General features: G+C 37.5%; 1 protein-coding gene across 1 annotated transcript; it reads right to left on the minus strand.

Moving 5' to 3' along the window:
- Positions 1–765: 765 nt before the first annotated feature.
- On the minus strand, positions 766–17,873 carry LOC144828142 (uncharacterized). The gene is made up of 4 exons (XM_078686256.1): positions 17,847–17,873; positions 7,251–7,358; positions 6,340–6,447; positions 766–3,665 (listed from the first exon to the last, which is right to left on the minus strand). Exons 1-4 carry the CDS (start codon positions 17,871–17,873, stop codon positions 2,748–2,750), a joined length of 1,161 nt encoding a protein of 386 aa, XP_078542382.1. The 3' UTR covers positions 766–2,747.
- Between the last annotated feature and the right edge of the window lie 2,733 nt (positions 17,874–20,606).

The raw sequence follows: 20,606 nt of genomic DNA on the forward strand, positions 1-20,606 counted from the left end.
AATATATATTTGTAAATTTTTAAATAATAAAAAATTATTTTAAATTACAGAAATTAATACTCAGGTATTTTTTTAGATAAAGTAATTGTTTGAAAAATATAATATAATTATTTTTTGGATAAAAGAAAACATAATATTTTGCAAGTTTTAATACTCAGGTATATATTTTAAATAATAATTATTTTATTATTTAAATTTATTGTTGGTGTTAATGTTTAGATAAATGTTAATAAAATTTTAAATTACTTTTTATGTATTAAATAAGTACAAAATTATTATTAAAAACATTATTTATTTACAAAATAATTATTGAAAATATATAGATTTTTTTCTAATTTATACACATATAATTAATACAATGTAAATCTTTTTTCCCACGGTTTTACATTGATTTCTATGGGAGGTTTAGTCCTTCGTTTATTGCAATGATCGCTCCATAGTAACCTAACGGAATGGTTTAATAAGCAAGAAAGCGAACAGAAGGAGGAGAGAGAAAAAGAAAACAAGACCAGCATACAGGTAAGTGAACAAAAACATTATTTTTCTTAGTGAATAAATTATTTAAACAGTAAAATTAACGAAGTAAAAAAGTATAAAGACAATGACGTTCATTTCAAACTTGTTTTATTTTTGTAAAAAAAATATATTAATATTTCATTTTTTATTAATTTATTTCATATTTTTTCATATTTTTACAACATCAAATAATATGTGAAAAATAAAAATATATTTTATTTAATAATGTATTATTAAGTAGTCCTTTGTTTATCTTGTTACATTTTGATGACGTTTTGACGTTGACGTCGACGTTAGCGGCCATTTTGGATAGCATCAATTGCTGGAAGCAGCTGGAAGCTGATCTGCGCTCAGGTAGAAAACTTTATAAAGTTATTTTCTAAATGAAAAACATTAAATGAACATATATATTGTAATGAAAGATTAAGGAGAGGTTGCGATAGTTGTTAAATGATGTTTAAAGTTTGTTTTCAGCATGTCGACGAATATATTAATTGCATATGTCTACGTCGGGTTATGTTACAAAAAATGTTATGGATACAGAGTGAAAAAAAGTATATATTTGTGTAATGTATTGAAAACATTTTGAACGTTTCATAGTTTGAATAAAGTTAGAAATCTTTATCGATTGAGATTTTAAAGCGGAGAAATAGGATTGTTTGTTTGTTTTTTCCAAAATGATTGCTTTGTACAAGGTGTTTGAGAAATGAAACTGTTTATTTCGAATTGTACGAAAAAAAAGAGTCTTTTTTTTGGATTTGTGATTTTTTTCCTTTCAACGCAAGGTGTTTAAGAAAAAAAACTGTTTATTTCGAATTGTACGAAAAAAAAAGCGTCATTTTTTTGGATTTGTCGTTTTTTTCCTTTCAACGCAAGGTGTTTGAGAAATAAAACTGTTTATTTCGAATTGTACGAAAAAAAAATAGAGTCATGTTTTTGGGATTTGTGGTTTTTTTACCTTTCAACGCTTTACATTTTTGTAGATTGCATTTTTCGTTTCGAGGCGGTGATTTGCTGTATTGGTTTAAAGACATTATTTTGGATTTTATTTGGAAAATATAACTTTTGAAATGTGATACTATTAATTTAGATAGTGAGAAGAATAATAGTTAGGATGTGATATATGATTACAAGAAAATATCTGGTTTCTGATTGTGAAACATTTGACAAATATATTTTATCGAAAAATGTTTAAGGTTTAAGGATAGGTGTAACAAAGACGTAATTCTTTAGAAAGACGTAATTTTTGGGTTAAAATTAAAAAAATAATTATAATATATATGTAATACGTTAGCAAACAGAATGGAATTTTATGGCATTCGAATATTTAGATAATTATGAGATATTCAAAATTATGACAAACACTGTCATATTACTATTTTGTTGATCACAGTTTGTAGGATATCAAACATTTGAATATTAAACAATCACTTTGGAAAAAAATAAGTGGTGAGAAAGGATAGAATATTCAAATATTCACGTTCAAAATGTTTTCACAACATATTTTTACGAGTTAGATTGCAATGGATATTATCATAGGTTGGGGAAAATAAGGAGATAAATAATTTTAAAGGAAATTAAAAGGTCTTTAGAATATGAGACATATTCCAGTGAAATTATCTTGGAACCCGAGAAAAAATTAAAAATTTTTTTTTAACAAAAATGCCAATTAAATTACATTTGTAAAAATAATTTAGGTCAAAGCAGGAAAGTAAAATTGTGGAAAATAATTAGAAATGTAATATGTTAGCTACATTTTCCAGGTAGTCTAATGCCACAGTCAACGAAAATTGTTGAAGTACTCCCAATAGTCTCTCAGACATTTCCTTAGCTTGCTTAGAAGGTCGTGGATTTAGGCTACCTGTTAATGCTTGAGCAAGTCTCATTTCTTGAAAACTTTGCTCCTTCTTCAAAGTTTTCAAAAAAGAGTAGAAATTTGGATGATGTTTACCAATTGTATGACTGAAGGAGTTATGCCATCCCTCTATGGCATTGTTTGTTTTAGCACCTCCTTCTAAGCAGGTTGAGTAGCAGTTCCACCACGCCACATGGAAACGTGGCTTCCTCCTGCGACCCGATCGGCTTAGATGCCCAATCCATGTGTCCTCAAAGTAATTTAACAAGGGAGCCAATTTTTCTTCATTTTCGACATAATATTCTGATTCAGAAATTGCAGTGTAGTACTCGTCTACACTTTCAGGAGGTACAAAACAAAGTGCTGTTAATTTTTTTTATTCAAATTGCAGTTTACTATCTGAGCAGTAATCTGTAACCAGGGATGTTTTTTGTAACTTACGCCAATATGCCTGGGAAAAATGAAAAAAACACCCCTGAATTTGGGTATCCACGTACAATTTGTTGATCACATTGATCATAGTCAATTCGAAATCAATAATGATTTTCTGAGGACTTTTGCCAGAAGTTTTGTCTTTAATCACTGTTAAAAATTCAGTGTAGGTTGCAGATTGCTTATCTGGTAGTAAACTGTATACTAAGGGAACTACATTTGAGTTAATTTGAGCATGAATGCTGTAAATTTGAGTGAATGGATGGGGTGTACATTTAAACGTTCCATCCATCATCCAAATTTCAGAATTCTCTAACTTAAAAAGGTTGCGGGGAGTACTCAAAATTAAAATACGTTTAAGAGGGTTTTCATTGTCATAGAGTAAGAAAGGTTCATTAGAGAAAGACAGAGTAAGGTCATGAGGAATAGTTATGTCAGCAAAAGTTTGAGGGGTAACTGTGTGTGTGTTACTTGCCTGCTTTTTACGTTGAATAATTCTACGCAAATTGGGTATCATAGGCATATTACAAGCAATATGACCAGGGACATGCTGTGCAACCTCTCTTAATATTGAACCAGGAGTTTCATTGGAGGTGGATGCAATATCTTTCATCTCGTTAATTGTTTGACGTACTTCAATCTCCATTGCAGAGGCAGAGTGGTTATGGTCAGTGGTATTTACTACGATGTCACCAATAGTAACCGCTCTGCCGCTGCAACGGGAAGAATAATATTTCACACACCTCCAATGTTTCCTTGGTTCACTTAATCTTTCATTACAATATATATATCCACAATGCTGCAGAAGTCTGTTCCCTTTCCTTGATTTAATATAGGATGCTGTGGCCTGGCTTGACATTATCTGTTGAAAAAAAAAAAAAAAGAAAATTATTAAGTTTTATATATATATATATGTTTTATTTCATAGAAAAGGATACATTTGTTATGTTTAAATGAAATTTCAGAGCTGGAATAGTAATTGGAACCCCTACACTATCCAGCACTTATCCTACTCATGCACTTTCCTGGAGTTAGATTATTAAGTGGCACCCCTACACTATCCAGCACTTACCCTACTGATGCACTTTCTTGGAGTTAGATTATTAAGTGGCACCCCTACACTATCCAGCACTTACCCTACTGATGCACTTTCCTGGAGTTAGATTATTAAGTGGCACCCCTACACTATCCAGCACTTACCCTACTGATGCACTTTCTTGGAGTTGGAATAGTAATTGGAACCCCTACACTATCCAGCACTTACCATACTGATGCACTTTCCTGGAGTTGGAATAGTAATTGGAACCCCTACACTATCCAGCACTTATCCTACTCATGCACTTTACTGGAGTTAGATTATTAAGTGGCACCCCTACACTATCCAGCACTTACCCTACTGATGCACTTTCTTGGAGTAGGAATAGTAATTGGAACCCCTACACTATCCAGCACTTACCATAGTGATGCACTTTTCTGGAGTTGGAATAGTAATTGGAACCCCTACACTATCCAGCACTTACCCTACTGATGCACTTTCCTGGAGTTAGATTATTAAGTGGCACCCCTACACTATCCAGCACTTACCCTACTGATGCACTTTCCTGGAGTTAGATTATTAAGTTGCACCCCTACACTATCCAGCACTTACCCTACTGATGCACTTTCCTGGAGTTAGATTATTAAGTGGCAACCCTACACTATCCAGCACTTACCCTACTGATGCACTTTATTGGAGTTGGAATAGTAATTGGAACCCCTACACTATCCAGCTCTTACCATACTGATGCACTTTCTTGGAGTTGGATTAGTAATTGGAACCCCTACACTATCCAGCACTTATCCTACTCATGCATTTTACTGGAGTTATATTATTAAGTGGCACCCCTACACTATCCAGCACTTACCCTACTGATGCACTTTCTTGGAGTTGGAATAGTAATTGGAACCCCTACACTATCCAGCACTTACCCTACTCATGCACTTTCTTGGAGTTGGAATAGTAATTGGAACCCCTACACTATCCAGCACTTACCATACTGATGCACTTTCCTGGAGTTGGAATAGTAATTGGAACACCTACACTATCCAGCACTTATCCTACTCATGCACTTTCCTGGAGTTAGATTATTAAGTGGCACCCCTACACTATCCAGCACTTACCCTACTGATGCACTTACTTGTAGTTGGAATAGTAATTGGAACCCCTACACTATCCAGCACTTATCCTACTCATGCACTTTACTGGAGTTAGATTATTAAGTGGCACCCCTACACTATCCAGCACTTACCCTACTGATGCACTTTCTTGGAGTAGGAATAGTAATTGGAACCCCTACACTATCCAGCACTTACCATACTGATGCACTTTTCTGGAGTTGGAATAGTAATTGGAACCCCTACACTATCCAGCAGTTACCCTACTGATGCACTTTCCTGGAGTTAGATTATTAAGTGGCACCCCTACACTATCCAGCACTTACCCTACTGATGCACTTTCCTGGAGTTAGATTATTAAGTGGCACCCCTACACTATCCAGCACTTACCCTACTGATGCACTTTCCTGGAGTTAGATTATTAAGTGGCAACCCTACACTATCCAGCACTTACCCTACTGATGCACTTTATTGGAGTTGGAATAGTAATTGGAACCCCTACACTATCCAGCACTTACCATACTGATGCACTTTCTTGGAGTTGGAATAGTAATTGGAACCCCTACACTATCCAGCACTTATCCTACTCATGCATTTTACTGGAGTTATATTATTAAGTGGCACCCCTACACTATCCAGCACTTACCCTACTGATGCACTTTCTTGGAGTTGGAATATTAATTGGAACCCCTACACTATCCAGCACTTATCCTACTCATGCACTTTACTGGAGTTAGATTATTAAGTGGCACCCCTACACTATCCAGCACTTACCCTACTGATGCACTTTCTTGGAGTTAGATTATTAAATGGAACCCCTACACTATCCAGCACTTATCCTACTGATGCACTTTCCCGGAGTAGGTATAGTAATTGGCACCCCTACACTATCCAGCACTTACCCTACTCATGCGCTTTCCTGGAGTTAGATTATTAAGTGGCACCCCTACACTATCCAGCACTTAACCTACTGATGCACTTTCTTGGAATTGGAATAGTAATTGGAACCTATACACTATCCAGCACTCACCCTACTGATGCACTTTTTTTCGAGTTGGAATAGTAATTGGAACCTATACACTATCCAGCACTTACCCTATTGATGCACTTTGTTTGAATTTGAATAGTAAGTGGCACTTCTACACTATTCAGCACTTACCAGAATATAGCACTTTTCACTGGTTTTTGATAAAAAATGTAAAATAGAAAATATTTAACATTATTTTATTGTTTCAATTTGACGGTGTTCGATTTGAAAGTGACTTTTTTACATTAAACATTAATTACTATTCTGATGATATTTCTCTGTTTAATTAAAAATGGATATATCTAATTTTTGGTCATAAATATGTGATTTACAGGTGACTTTTATGATAAATTACCTTGGGTTTTTGCTGTTTGCTTCTTGCTGCTCTTCCTGGTCTTCTACTTTTTGTTCCTTTTACTTCTTGGTTGATTGGTTTGTGTGGTTTGGATGTTCTAGGTGAATTCTAAAATACAAATTGGAGATTGTATAAAATGTTTTAAACATGTTTCATGTAGTTTGATTACTTTTTAAATTTAATGCACTTTCTTGGAGTTAGAATAGTAAGTGGCATTCCTACACTATCCAGCACTTGCCCTACTGATGCACTTTACTGGAGTTAGAATAGTAACTGGCACCTATACATTATTCAGCACTTACCCTACTGATGCACTTTCCTGGAGTTGGAATAGTAACTGGCACCCCTACACTATCCAGCACTTACCTTACTGATGCACTTTACTGGAGTTAGATTATTAAGTGGCACCCCTACACTATCAAACACTTACCTTACTGATGAACTTTTCTGGAGTTGGAATAGTAACTGGCACCCCTACACTATCCAGCACTTACCCTACTGATGCACTTTCCTGGAGTTGGAATAGTAACTGACACCCCTATACTATCCAGCACTTAATCTACTGATGCACTTTCCTGTAGTTAGATTAATAAGTGGCACCTCTACAGTATCCAGCACTTACTCTACTGATGCACTTTCCTGGAGTTGGAATAGTAAGTGGAACCCCTACACTATCCAGCACTTACCATACTGATGCACTTTCCTGGAGTTGGAATAGTAATTGGAACCCCTACACTATCCAGCACTTACCCTCCTGATGCACTTTTATGGAGTTAGAATAGTAAGTGGCACTTCTACACTATTCAGCACTTACCAGAATGTAGCACTTTTTCTCTGTTTAATTAAAAATGGATATATCTATTTTTTGGTTATAATTATGTGATTTACAGGTGAGTTTTATGATAAATTACCTTGGGTTTTTGCTGTTTGCTTCTTGCTGCTCTTCCTGGTCTTCTACTTTTTGTTCCTTTTACTTCTTGGTTGATTGGTTTGTGTGGTTTGGATGTTCTAGGTGAATTCTAAAATACAAATTGGAGATTGTATCACATGTTTTAAACATGTTTCATGTAATTTGATTACTTTTTAAATGTAATGCACTTTCTTGGAGTTAGAATAGTAAGTGGCATTCCTACACTATCCAGCACTTGCCCTACTGATGCACTTTACGGGAGTTAGAATAATAACTGGCACCTATACACTATTCAGCACTTACCCTACTGATGCACTTTCCTGGAGTTGGAATAGTAACTGGCACCCCTACACTATCCAGCACTTACCCTACTGATGCACCTTCCTGGAGTTGGAATAGTAACTGACATCCCTACACTATCCAGCACTTACTCTACTGATGCACTTTCCTGGAGTTGGAATAGTAAGTGGAACCCATACACTATCCAGCACTTACCATACTGATGCACTTTCCTGGAGTTACAATAGTAAGTGGCACCTCTACACTATCCAGCACTTACACTACTGATGCACTTTCTTGAAGTTGTCATATTAATTGGCACTCCTACACTATCAAGCACTTATCCCACATATGCACTTTCCTGGAGTTAGAATAGTAAGTGGTACTGCTACACTATTCATCATTTATTAAATACATATATTTAACTGGAGTTAGTATAGTAAGTGACCCACCTACACTATCTAATACTTAGCCTTGTAATGCACTTTTATAGAGTTACAATAGAGTATTTACTCTATCATGGCCTTACCTTAGTAATAATTGAAATAATTTGGATGTTTCTTTGTTGGTATTGTATGTTGAGGTATATTCTCAGTTTGACTCTTTTTTGGAGGGTCTCAAAAGATAATTTTCAGTTTCTAAAATGAATGTTAAATTTGTTTAGTTATAAATCAGAACTATTTCAAAGTAACTGAGAAGTTCATAATCGGTTTTTGCTTCCTGAAATAAATTCGTATATCTAATAATATTTAATAATTTACCTTTTCAAAAATATTTGATTTTTTGTAGAAACTGGAAACGTTGTTTTTCGTAAACCTAGTTGGTTTATCTATGTGAAGAAAATACAATTATAGTAAAGAATTATTTTTTAGTAAGGTTTGTGAAATATTTACTCTCGTTTTTAGTTAAATGGTTGAAATAAATACCTTAATATCAGTCGCTTTCACATATGATCATTACTTGAGAACAAGCTTTTAATGAGAAGAAGCTTATGTATGAGTGTCACTTCTTTGGAGAACTGTTTAAAAAATAATAATTATCTTTGCTTAAAAACACGTTATCTGAATTTTTGGAAATAATTACTGCCACATGAGATTCTATTATCGTTTGTATAAAAATTACATTTATATTTACATTGGTATATTGAGAGATTTTTGTTAATAAAATCTGGTATTTGTTAAAATAATAGCTAATATGGTAATATTAATCGTGTTCTTAAAATTAAAATGTTTAAATTAAGTTGATTAAATGTTCTATATAAACATTCATTTACTTTATAATAAGTACTTACATGAATATTCGTGAATAAACGCTATAAATTTTGCTACTGCTGCTATGTAGTTCAAGAGGTCAGAGAGTCACCAGTTCACGTCTGCTTACTCTGGGAGTTGATAATCAACTGAATGTAAAATGGTGTCTTGCTTCTATTTATATGTTTTACTCAATAGCATCATTAATTTTTTAATTAACACCGTTACACTTCTAATTTTATAGTAAGACTTATAATGTGGAAACGTTTAATTTAAAATGTTTGTTTATTAAGTGTTCTTTTCAGAATTTCGTTCCGTTCTTGGCATCCATTTTGAGAGTTGTGTTTATCTTTAAGGTTATGGAAATAGATGATGGACTTCTTTGTTAAAATAACTCATTAAAATGGCGGATTTATACAAGTAATATATTTTCGTTGAAATGTAATCTTTATTTTTCATTTTCATAATTAACTTTCTATGTTTTAAGGACCGTTTTAAAACAAAGGTAGTATTTTGTTCAGTAAAATTGGCGAATATTTATCAATGCGAGGACTAATTTTGTTACTTGAGTATTAATTTTGTTACTCGAGTATTAATTTGTTAAAAACCCGCTATTTCCTGACTATTTCCGTGCAGTTTATCTCTACATTTTAAAACACTCCCCCACCCAAAACCCCTAATTTCCCTGCATCCCGTGACAGATTTAATGCGTTGTTACTTGAGTATTAAATATGTTACTCGAGTATTAATTTTTAAATAATCGGTAATTTCTGATTATTTCCGTGCAGTTTATCTCCACATTTTAAAACACTTCCCCACCCAAAACCCCTAATTTCCCTGCATCCCGTGACAGATTTTATATATAAAAAAAAAAAATGTATGCGTTGTAAAAGTATGCATTGTAACAGTATTCGTTGTAATAGTACTTTTCTATTACTTTATATATATTGCGTTGTAATAGTAGTCGTTGTAAAATATTGCGTTGTAGTATACAACGCGTTGTAAAAAATGCGTTGTAAAAGCATGCGTTGTAATAGTATGCGTTGTAACGTCGTACATCCGCCCTAAGTCACTAATCAAAACACAAAGATTGGCGTGACACTCCGGGATTTAACTCAGTGCGCTCCGTTAGCAGGACCTGAGGAGGAGGTCAACACACCACTTCCTCAGCTCCTGCTAATGGAGTGATTGATTTAAATACTGGGGTGTCATGCCAATCTTTGTGTTTTGATCTGTTCAGTGTATGACACGTGGAGACAATCTCAATGGACAAGGGGACCGAAAGCAATGAAGTGCAAAAGAGGCCTCTTACTATTCTCTCATACACCTAATGCTCCTCGCTGTAGCAGCCTTAGGGGCAGTTCATGCTGCCGACAAGAGGGTCATTATTTGAAAGTCAATGAGTACTGTGCGAGGCACCAGAATATTACCGCATTAGGTGTATGTTATCTCTGCCAAACCACTTGAAAATACTAAGATGTACTATAAAAGCATGCATATCCAGTATAAACTGGAGCAATGTAGGTTAGCCCTTAGATAGGTAGATTTGAGGGCCCGTTTGAAGTTTATTCCAAAAATATTTCCAAAAATGTTCAGTTTATATTTACTAATTCATCTTAGTAAGATACACTGGTTTGCTAATTCACAAAAAAATTACATTAGCCACTGATAAAAGTAAGTGTAATATACCCATTACGCAAAAACCTACAGATGTCTGCCTTTGCAAAGATCACTGACTTACACTTCTTTTACTGTAACCCTACTAATGTGTAAATTGTTTATGCGTAACGTTAGAAAATCTAATAAACACCTTTACTTCTGTTTCATTCTTCTCTTCTCCAATAGGAAGACATGCTCCATTCAAGTCACCCACTACAATGTGTTTCTCATAAATTTCATTCAAACCGTGCGCTGTTTAGTCTTGGCTTGTAAATGATTTTTTTAATACACTGACTTTTTACCCTATGCAGCAGTCTGCCTTAACAGGTTGACTTTGCAACCTGCATTAAGGCCTTTAGCTCTAAAGGGCTTATTTGTAAGCCCCTTGCAACACCAGTGGTCACTTTTAACATGGGAAAAAGTGACATTCTGGTGGCGTAAGCCCCGACGTTGGATGAGATCTTAGAAACATCGGCCAGTAGTAAACGTTTACCGATAAATGATGGCTCACATCTTTGTTAGCTTTCCTTCAGTCGAACTATATTAGTATATAACACAATGACTTCACGTACCTCGTAACAGGGCAAGGAGTAAAGATGCAAGTTGTTAATTCACTACCCTCACCGTCAAACTGGTCAGATCAAGTCTTGATTCATCCACTGGGATGTGAGGGGGATTAAAGGAACAGGCCTGCTCTAGCCCTGGCTTCAAAGGATCATAGGAGCTTGGCTGCCAGTAATGACCAGTTCCTTGGGATTTTGGATTCTCTCCGCTCCAAGGGGTAGAGTTTGATCTGCTGGGCTGACAGTCTACAAACATGGAAGTCACTGCCTTTTCTTTTGATCCTCTGAAAAATGTTAATCCATTTCTATTCACACATCGAAACTTACTAGGAAATGGTCTGGAAAAATAGAAAAAAAATTGTAAATACCCAAGGGTAGCCCATAGAGTCACACGAATCCATTTCTCCTGACTTAATACTCAAACACACATATGCACATGCATAGATGCAAGCAGTCTTGCAGAAAACATGCATGCACAGGCACACAGCGGGAATCAGGAATGGCATATGCAGACACATACACTCACAATCTCTGAATGAAAAAGGGTTGATAACAAGTTGTCTATTGCAAGGGGCATTGTAATACAGACGCCAAAATGACAGCCTCTGAATTGTTTTCCCAAACCCACACTGTTCACGTACAGTCTTGGGGTCAGCAGTGAGGGAGTACCATGCATGTCCCAAAATTATCAGGTCTGTTCCTGCATGTTATGTCCTGATTCTTGGCTAGTTTCCACGCAGAATTCCATCAGGTTGTATTTCTGTGCAGAAACAGTAGTGGAGTTACTCAGCCCGAGGCTAAATTCAGTTGGAGTTGGGTGGAGTGGTATCACTCATGGAGAAAGTGCTCCACTTCACTCATAATGAGTCCTTATATCAACAACTAAGTACAACAATCTGGATGTTTATGGTGCATATCTGACAAAAATCCTTCTCCTGATGCTCAGACCATACAGTAGCTCAAAAGCCGAAATTCCCTTTGAAGTGCATTAAAGAGGCTAATTTGAAATTCCATGTAAAGTTGGTAGGACATTCACATCTTTGTGAAAATGTGTGAAATAATATACATTTCTGCATAACCAAACTGCAAGGAAAATATAGGACGCTTCTGAAACCGGGGGTGTAAACCTTACATTAAGGTGGCACAATTTGATTTAAAAAGTTTTGGAACAAACCGCATTATTCTTTACTCACTGTATTTATTTAATTTCAACTGTCCTGATTAGTTGATTGGATAGTAAGTAAACTGAAATTTGTTGGGTTTTGTCTCCCTCACCCACCCTTCTTCAGCATTACTACGCCCAAAATAGACAGAATTTAGGCACACGTAGATGGTTAGAGTTCACCAGGCTTTAACATGTCACATACTTGCATGGGCTTTTTGCTCAAGTACTAGTTCACACTTGCTATTGAGTACCCCCACGCGTGTTATTTTCCTCAATTCTGTGGGTTCCCTGCTTTCCCTGTTTTCTCCTATTTTGCTTTGCCCTTTGTTGTACTGGCTTACATGATATTCTGCAGAGTCTTACTGGTGATTTGCTGCAGTACCCTGCAGCTTGTAGCTAACTAGCTGTAGCAGAACTAACTTAAGACAAAATCCTAAACTTACTACCATTTTGGTATTCACAGAAGGCACTTACTCATTTTGGTATTCACAGAAGGCACTTACTCATTTCGGTATTCACAGAAGTCATTTAGGAGTCCTAAAGTTAGGAGTCCTAACTTTAGGACTCCTAAATGCCTTTTGTGAATACCGAAAGTCTTAAAGTTAGGATTTTTCTCAGTTTAGGAGTAGTAAAGTTAGGACTTCTAACTTTACTACTCCTAAACTGAGAAAAATCCTAACTTTAAGACTTTTGGTATTCACAGAAGGCCTTTAGGAGTCGTAAAGTTAGTGTTTTTTTTGATGGGCTTGCTAAGGAATTTATCAATGTCTTCATATTGGTCTACTAGTCCCTTGATGGCAACAGCTATATTTCCGGCAGTCGTGAGTCGTGATAGGTATTTGCTTCTGCTTCACATGCTGCATATTGTCGATAATGGTTTATAGTTGCCATGAGATCACCCTAATCATGACCGTCTTTTTAGGATTCAGCCAGTCGTTGATCATTTTGTAGATCAATTTTCTGATATCTATGCTACAGGGAAAGAACTAGCAGTGGATGAGTCTTTGGTCTTGTTCAAGGGCCGCTTGGTTTTTAGGTAATACATTCCAGGGCATGCTATTAAATTAAGATGTATATGCTGTGTGACAGTAGGACTGGATATGTCTCTAATTTCAGGGTGTACACTGGTAAGGATTCCAGGATTTAACCCCCTGGTTGTCCGTCCACTTTTGGAGTGACTGAGAAAATTGTGTGGGAACTTAGTAAAGGACTGTTTAACAAAGGTCACCATTTATATGTAGGTAACTTCCACACTGGTGCTCTAACCACAAAGGTTTCCCAAAAGAACTTGTTTGTCAAAAGCTTATGCTGGGACTGTGAAGTGTGTTGCCTAGCGAGGAACTTCTACCTGTAAAGCTTTGAGACTGGAGAGATTTCTACATGATGACTACCATCCATGATGAAAGCACTTGACCTGTGACTGTTTGGGGTCAGGTTGCTGAAGTGTGCAAACCTGTGTGCATTTTAGACTATTAATAGACACAAGGGCGGTGTTGCTAGAGTAGATCAGAGGTTGGAACCTTACACCGATCTTCGTAAGTCTTACATTTGGTGTAAGAAGTTGACTATCCATCTTTTCCACTTGGCAACCTTTAATGCTTTTGTTGTATTTAAGGATTATTGTTCAGAGTCAAATATGACTTTTGCTAAGTTTTTCTGGGTAGGAAACCGTTGGGGGATCCACACAAGCTATTCCTCATTAGACTCCCTAGGGTATCTAGAAATGTGTGAGTTTGGTAGATTTCCCTACCTGGCGGTGAGCCCAGGGCCAAAAAAACAATTGCCTCCCCAAAACCAGGTAGTACTTGTTTTAGGTAATTTTGAAATCTCGACAGTATGATTTGGGCCATTTCCTGTTGTGGCCACTATGCCTAACCCCACAAGCGAGGTACCATTTTTATCAGGAAACATGGGGAAATGCTGGGTAGTAGGAAAGTTTTGTCTGCCCGGTGATGCTACAACTTTCCCACATAGAAATGTGTGAATAATTAGATTTGTTTCAACATAATTTGAGGTTTGCAGGGGATTCTGGATAGGAAAATGATGGGGGACCCACGCAAGTCATACCTTGCTGGACTCCCCTGGGTGTCCAGTTTTCGAAATGTGTGGGTTTTATACGTATCCCTAGATGGCTGCCAAGCCCGGGACCAAAAACTCATGGGACCCCTCTTACAAAACCAGATTGTTTTGTTATAGGTAATTTTGATGTTGCCTCGATAGGTTTTGGGCTCTTGCCTGTTGCGGGTACTTGACCCACCCACACAAGTGAGGTACCATTTTTCTTGGAAGACTTTGAGGAATGCGACTGGGTGGAATTTTGTGGATCCACACAGATTCCAGAACTTTCCAACACAGAAATGTGAGGAAAATTAGTTTTTTGACACATTTTGAGGTTTACAAGGGATTCTGCGTAACAGAACCTGGTGAGAGCCAGACAAGTCACCCTATACTGGATTTCCCTGGGTGCCTAGTTTAAAAAAATGTATGGGTTTGCTAGGTTTTCCTATGTGCCGACAGAGCTAGGGTTCAAAATATACTGCTAGGCACTGTGCAAAAAAAGGGTCAGTTTTCAATGTGAAAAGGTGGTGTGTCCACGTTGCATTTTGGGCCATTTCCTGTTGTGGGCACTAGACCTACCCACACAAGTGAGGTACCATTTTTCACGGAAGACTTTGAGGCATGTGGGGTGGGTGGATTTTTGTGGATCCACGCAGATTCTAGAACTTTCCACCACAGAAATGTGAGGTAAATGTGTTTTTTGACAAATTGTGAGGTTTGCGAGGTATTCTGGGTAACAGAACCTGGTTAGAGCCAGACAAGTCACCCCATCCTGGATTCCCTTGAGTGTCAAGCTCTCGAAAATGTATAGGTATGCTAGGTTTCCCTAGATGCCGGCTTTGCTAGGGTTCAAAATCTACAGCTAGGCACTTTGCAGAAAAAGGGTCCATTTTCACTGTGAAAATGTGGTGTGTCCACGTTGCTTTTCGGGCCGTTTCCTGTGGCAGGCACTAGACCTTCCCACACAAGTGAGGTACCATTTTTCTCAAAAGACTTTGGGGAATGCGGGTGGGTGAGGTTCCAGAACTTTCCACCACAGAAATGTGAGTAAAATGTGTTTTTTTTTAACAAGTTTTGAGGTTTGCTAGGGATTCTGGGTAACAGAACTTGGTGGGAGCCAGACAAGTTACCCTATTCCTGATTCCCCAGGGTGTTTAGTTATAAAAAATGTATAGGTTTGATAGGTTTTCCTTAGGTGCCGGCAGAGCTAGGGTTGAAAATCTACAGCTAGGCACTTTGCAAAAAAAGGGTCTGTTTTCACTGTGAAAATGTGGTGTGCCCACCTTGTGTTTTGGGCCTTTCCTGTTGTGGGCACTAGGTCTACCCACACAAGTGAGGTACCATTTTTCTTGGAACACTTTCGGGATTGCGGGGTGGGTAGAATTTTGTGGATCCACGCAGATTCCACAACTTTCTTCTGCAGAAATATGAGGAAAACATGTTTATTTGGCAAATTTTGATGTTTGCAAGGGTTTCTGGGTAATAGAACTTGGTGACAGCCAGTCAACTTACCCCATCCTGGATTTCCCTGTGTGTCTAGTTTTCAAAAATGTATAGGTTTGCCAGGTTTCTCTAGGTGCCGGCAGAGCTAGGGTTCAAAATCTACAGTTAAGCACTTTGCAAAAAAAGGGTCAGTTTTCACTGTAAAAATAAAGTGTGTCTATGTTGTGTTTTGAGCCGTTTCCTGTCGCAGGAACTAGGTCTACCCACACAAGTGAGGTACCATTGTTATTGGTAGACTTAAGGTAACACAGAATTGTAGAGCAACTGTTATTACCTGTTGACTTTCAATGCATTTCTGCCTTCCAAATGAAAGACAATGTGTAAAAAAGAAGTCACTTTGAAAAATGTCCTATAATTCTCATGCTAATATGGGTACTCACAATTTCAGAAATGTGCAAATATCTACTGTTTCTAAACTCTGTATTTTGTTCCAGTTTCAGAAATACATAGGTGTCTTCATACCGATTTTTCCATGTATATATTTTCCCAAATGAATTGCTATATACCCGGTACATAATAAAAACCATTGCAAGATGATGCTCAGTTATTGGCTCTGGGTTCGTCGGGTTCTTGATGAACCTACAAGTCCTATATATCCCCACAACCAGAAAGGTCCAGAGGATGTAATGGTATATTGCTGTCAAACAGTTGTAATAATTTGAAGAAGTTACAGGTGTAAACGTTGGCACAAATTGCTGTTTTTTTCGAACATATTTTCAATTTCTTTTATATTTTTCTATAAAGAAACCTTGAAGGATGTACACAAATGACCCCTTACTGAATAAAGAATTTTCTAAAATGTATAGCTTTCCAGGATCTATTATTGTTTTCATACCCATTTCTACCACTAACTGGAAGATAATTGAAAGCATACACAAATAGCAAAAATAGGCTATATTTCAGTAAAATGCCAAAACTGTTAAGAATTTTGGTTTTCTGACAAAAGTCTCTCAGTCCCTAGAAGCTGGGAAAATGGTGATTACAGCCCCACAAACCCTTTGTTAATACCGTTTGCAGGGAAAAAAACAGACGTTTTCATTTGCAGCACTTTTTCCCGTTTTTCCCCAAAAAAACAAAATGTTGCTGTAGTTTGGCTAATTTCTGGGTCCCCTCCAGGGGAATTCACAAAACATTGGGTACCTTTAGAATCTCCATGATGTTATGATGTTGGAAGAAAAGGAAGCAGATTTGGCGTGGATACCTTATGTGGTCGAAATGTTACAGGAGCCTAAGCGCACACTACCCCAAATAGCTAAAAAAAAAAAAGGCTTAGCACAGGGGGGAAAAGGCCTAGCAGCGAAGGCGTTAAAATCCCTCATATTGAAACAAACATTGCATGTAGCAAACTCAAATCCATGAAGTCTTCCATACCTTTCAAAAAGCACTTATACAGCATGTCTTATAAGTTCAAAACTCCTGGAATTTGGAAATATTATTTTATCTATCTAATTCACCTGTGGGGCTTTACTGTCAAATCGTCTTCTATTTTCTTACCTTTTCTCCCCACCTCCAATCACATTTCGCCGACAGTCTTACTGTCATTCACCATTTCATGGCTGTTCAACCTCATATGCTAAACTATTCCAAAATAGAGGTCCTGTACATTTCCACTACACTACCACCCATTTCTCTACCCAGTTCCTCCCACCCACCCCTGCCATCTAGACTTTCTTCTCCTGGATCAACACACCAAAATGCCAGGCAGCCACGGCCCATGGGGCATTGGGGCCGGGTTGACAGGGCAATCATTGTTTTCTGTTAAAATCCCCCTTACCAGGCCCCACCCCTCTTACCTGCACAGGCCGCGGCTGATGTCACGGGTAGCAGAAGTGATGAGATGCACCCTTTAAACTCAATGACACAGGTAGAGACATGAAAAGGAACTTTGGGGCCAATTATGATGGCAGGGAAACCGCCTCCGACAAGCTGTCTGTGGCAGTCTCCCCGCCATCTGAGACATGTTTCCCGCCCGCCATATTGCAATGGCGGGCAGATTGAGGGCGGTTTGAAAGTTCGACTGTCACTCATCCAACGGACTCCTTGAGCCCGCCGATGCGGTGGAGGGGCTTGTAGTCCCTACCATGTTGGCAGTGCCTGCTAGGCACCGCCATAGAGCTTACATTGTTCCTTTCCACCGGCCTTTTCATGGCGGTTAACCTGCCTTGAAAAGTCTGACGGAAAAGAACTTTGGGGGCACGTAGTGGCCCCACCTTGCCCTCCGGCCTCCAGACATAGGACCTGGGGGGCACCTCGGGTGCCCCCCTACCGATTTCTGCATCATGTGGCAAGCACCGCATGGTGCCTGCCAAATAGTGCAGGGATATGTAAATTGTCTCTTTTTACATTGCGGTGGGTGCGGGTGGTGCTGCAGCCAGCAGCACCCACAACTATACCAAAAATAGGTATTGCGACCACTGTGGTGGCTGTTGCCTCAAAATACCTATGTCGGGACCACCAACATCCTGTCGGGTGGAACCAATTCCCGATAGGGCGGCAGACAGCTTAAGTTCGCCCGCCATCGTAATCGGCCCTTTGATCTTGAATCCAAGGAAATATAGCATTTATCATTGGCCCTGATAACCTCACCTTTGTCTAAATTTACTCTTTTTTGGTATTCACAAAACTGTAATTTAATAGTAAATTTGACCACTAAGACGCTGCAGTCGGGGCGGAGAACTCCTCACATAAAAAGATAAGCCTATCCTATCTTTTTTTGTGGAGTGTGAACAGCATATATGCGTTGAAATTACTTTTTTACAAAGATACATACATAGAAATAACTAAAATGTCATTAGACTACAGCTATTGACATTTGTGTTTTACTAACTATGGGGCTCATTACAATGTTGGGCAGGAAGCCTTCTCCTGACAGTCGGAATCTCTTTGACTGTGTTAGAGCCCTTCCGACTGATTTGGAGCCGATTATGATCTCGTTAGATAGGGCTACAAACGGGATTCAGAAACAGCAAATCCGATTCGGAGCCTATTTTTCCGAGCGAATCGTCCCCCTTTCTGAACGGCTAAGTACGATACGAGGAAGCCATCCAGGCTGACCGAATCGGTTCCGAACCCGAATCAGTCAATCCGAGTCATTCAGAGCCAAATCGTGCAGCTGAATGGGGACGTCTTCCGAACGAGCAAGTACAATGACCGATACTGACAGTGTACCGACTCGGTTACATTTTTAGTAGTTATGCAGTGTTCTGTAAAAAAAAAGTTGTTTTTTAATTCTGTAGCGGGTTGTGGGTTTATAGGGGTATAGTAATTAAATTATAACAAATTAAAGATTATTTTTTAATTAAAATCATGTATTTAATTGATATTTAATTTTGTTAATTGTGTGTTATTAATTTGTTTATGCAAATGTTTTTTGCGGGTTGTGGCGTTTATGGGGGAAGGGTGGAAAGTAATTTATTTTTAATTAATTAATATTCAGTTGTTAATAATTAATGGATAATTCATTAAGTTAATTGTGTAATTATTTTTTTAGGTGTGGGTTGTGGGGTTATGGGGTAAAGGGTGGTAAGTAATTTATTTTTAATTAATTAATAAATCATTTTTAATTAATATTAATTAATTAATGAATTGATAAATAATTATGTTAATTGTGTAATTTTTTTTTTTAGGTGTGGGTTGTGGGTTCATGGGGCAATGGATGGGTAGTAGTTTATTTGTAATTTATTAATAGCCAGTTGTTAATTAATATTAATTAATTCATTGATAATTAATCATGTTGATTGTGTAATTATTTTTTTAGGGCGGATGTAAGGTTTATAGAGGTAAAGGGTGGGAAGTAATTTATTGTTTAATAATTATTTGTTAATTAATATCAATTAAGTACTTGATAATCAACTTTGCTAATTGTTTAATTAAATGTTTTTAGGTTTGGGTTGTGTGGTATATAGGGGTAAATCGTGGGGAGTAAACTATTTTATTTTATTAGTTTATTACTTGTGAAAGACTAATAGTTCATCGTTTTTTGGTTTAATTTTAGGTTGGGGTTGTGGAATTTATATTGGTAAAGGGTAAGAAGTTAATTTTAATGAATTTAGATTTACATTTTCGTAAATAATATTTGTTTCATTGATCAATAATGTTAATTGCGCAAGTATTTATTTTTTAAATTTAGATGGGGTTGTGGTTTTTGTAGGGACATGGGGTGAGAAGTAAATTAATTTTACATTTTTAATATTAAATATATTTCTATTTTGTATTCAACATATTTTTAAATGTATTTACTGTTTCTAAATTACTTATTCATTTATTTCCATTCGGTGCTGCATCATCGTCAAGGCATGCAACGATGTCTTCGGATTGGCACCACATTGGAGTAGAAGGGCACTACGTCGGTTCTGATCAATGCAGTAGTGAAGATGCATCAGATTTGTAGCAAAACAGCTGCAGAACCCATCTCTGAGGCCCAGTACTGGAGGGGGGCACCTCAGGCCAAGGTAGGATTCACAGATGGCAGAGTTTAGCAGCACCAGCAAAGGTGCAAGAAGTGCTTTATGACCTTGACATTTCAAAAAACAGGAGACAAGACAGCAAGTCCGTGGGGTCACTCTGAGTTCAAGTGAAATGGGTCCAGTCCTTAACAGCAGAGCAGAGATCATCAGGCAGCAGCGGCAGCTCAGGAGAGCATTGAAGCGGTTCCTTAGAACAGTCAGTTAACCAGACTGGCAATACTTGTAGCACAGCAGTCCGTACTCCTGGTAGAGTTCTTCACAGGTCCAGTAGTGTACTGTCTTGTTAGGGTCAGAGTCTCAGTAGTTATAACCAAATGTGCCTTTGAAGTGGGAGATACTTCAAAGCAGGCCTTGAAGTGCATAGGCCCCTGTTCATAGCTAGCTAGGTCTGCGTGGAGCTCGCGGAGTTCTGCT

Source organism: Lissotriton helveticus, chromosome 4_1, assembly GCF_964261635.1.
Source record: "Lissotriton helveticus chromosome 4_1, aLisHel1.1, whole genome shotgun sequence".
In the NCBI taxonomy this organism is placed as follows: domain Eukaryota; kingdom Metazoa; phylum Chordata; class Amphibia; order Caudata; family Salamandridae; genus Lissotriton; species Lissotriton helveticus.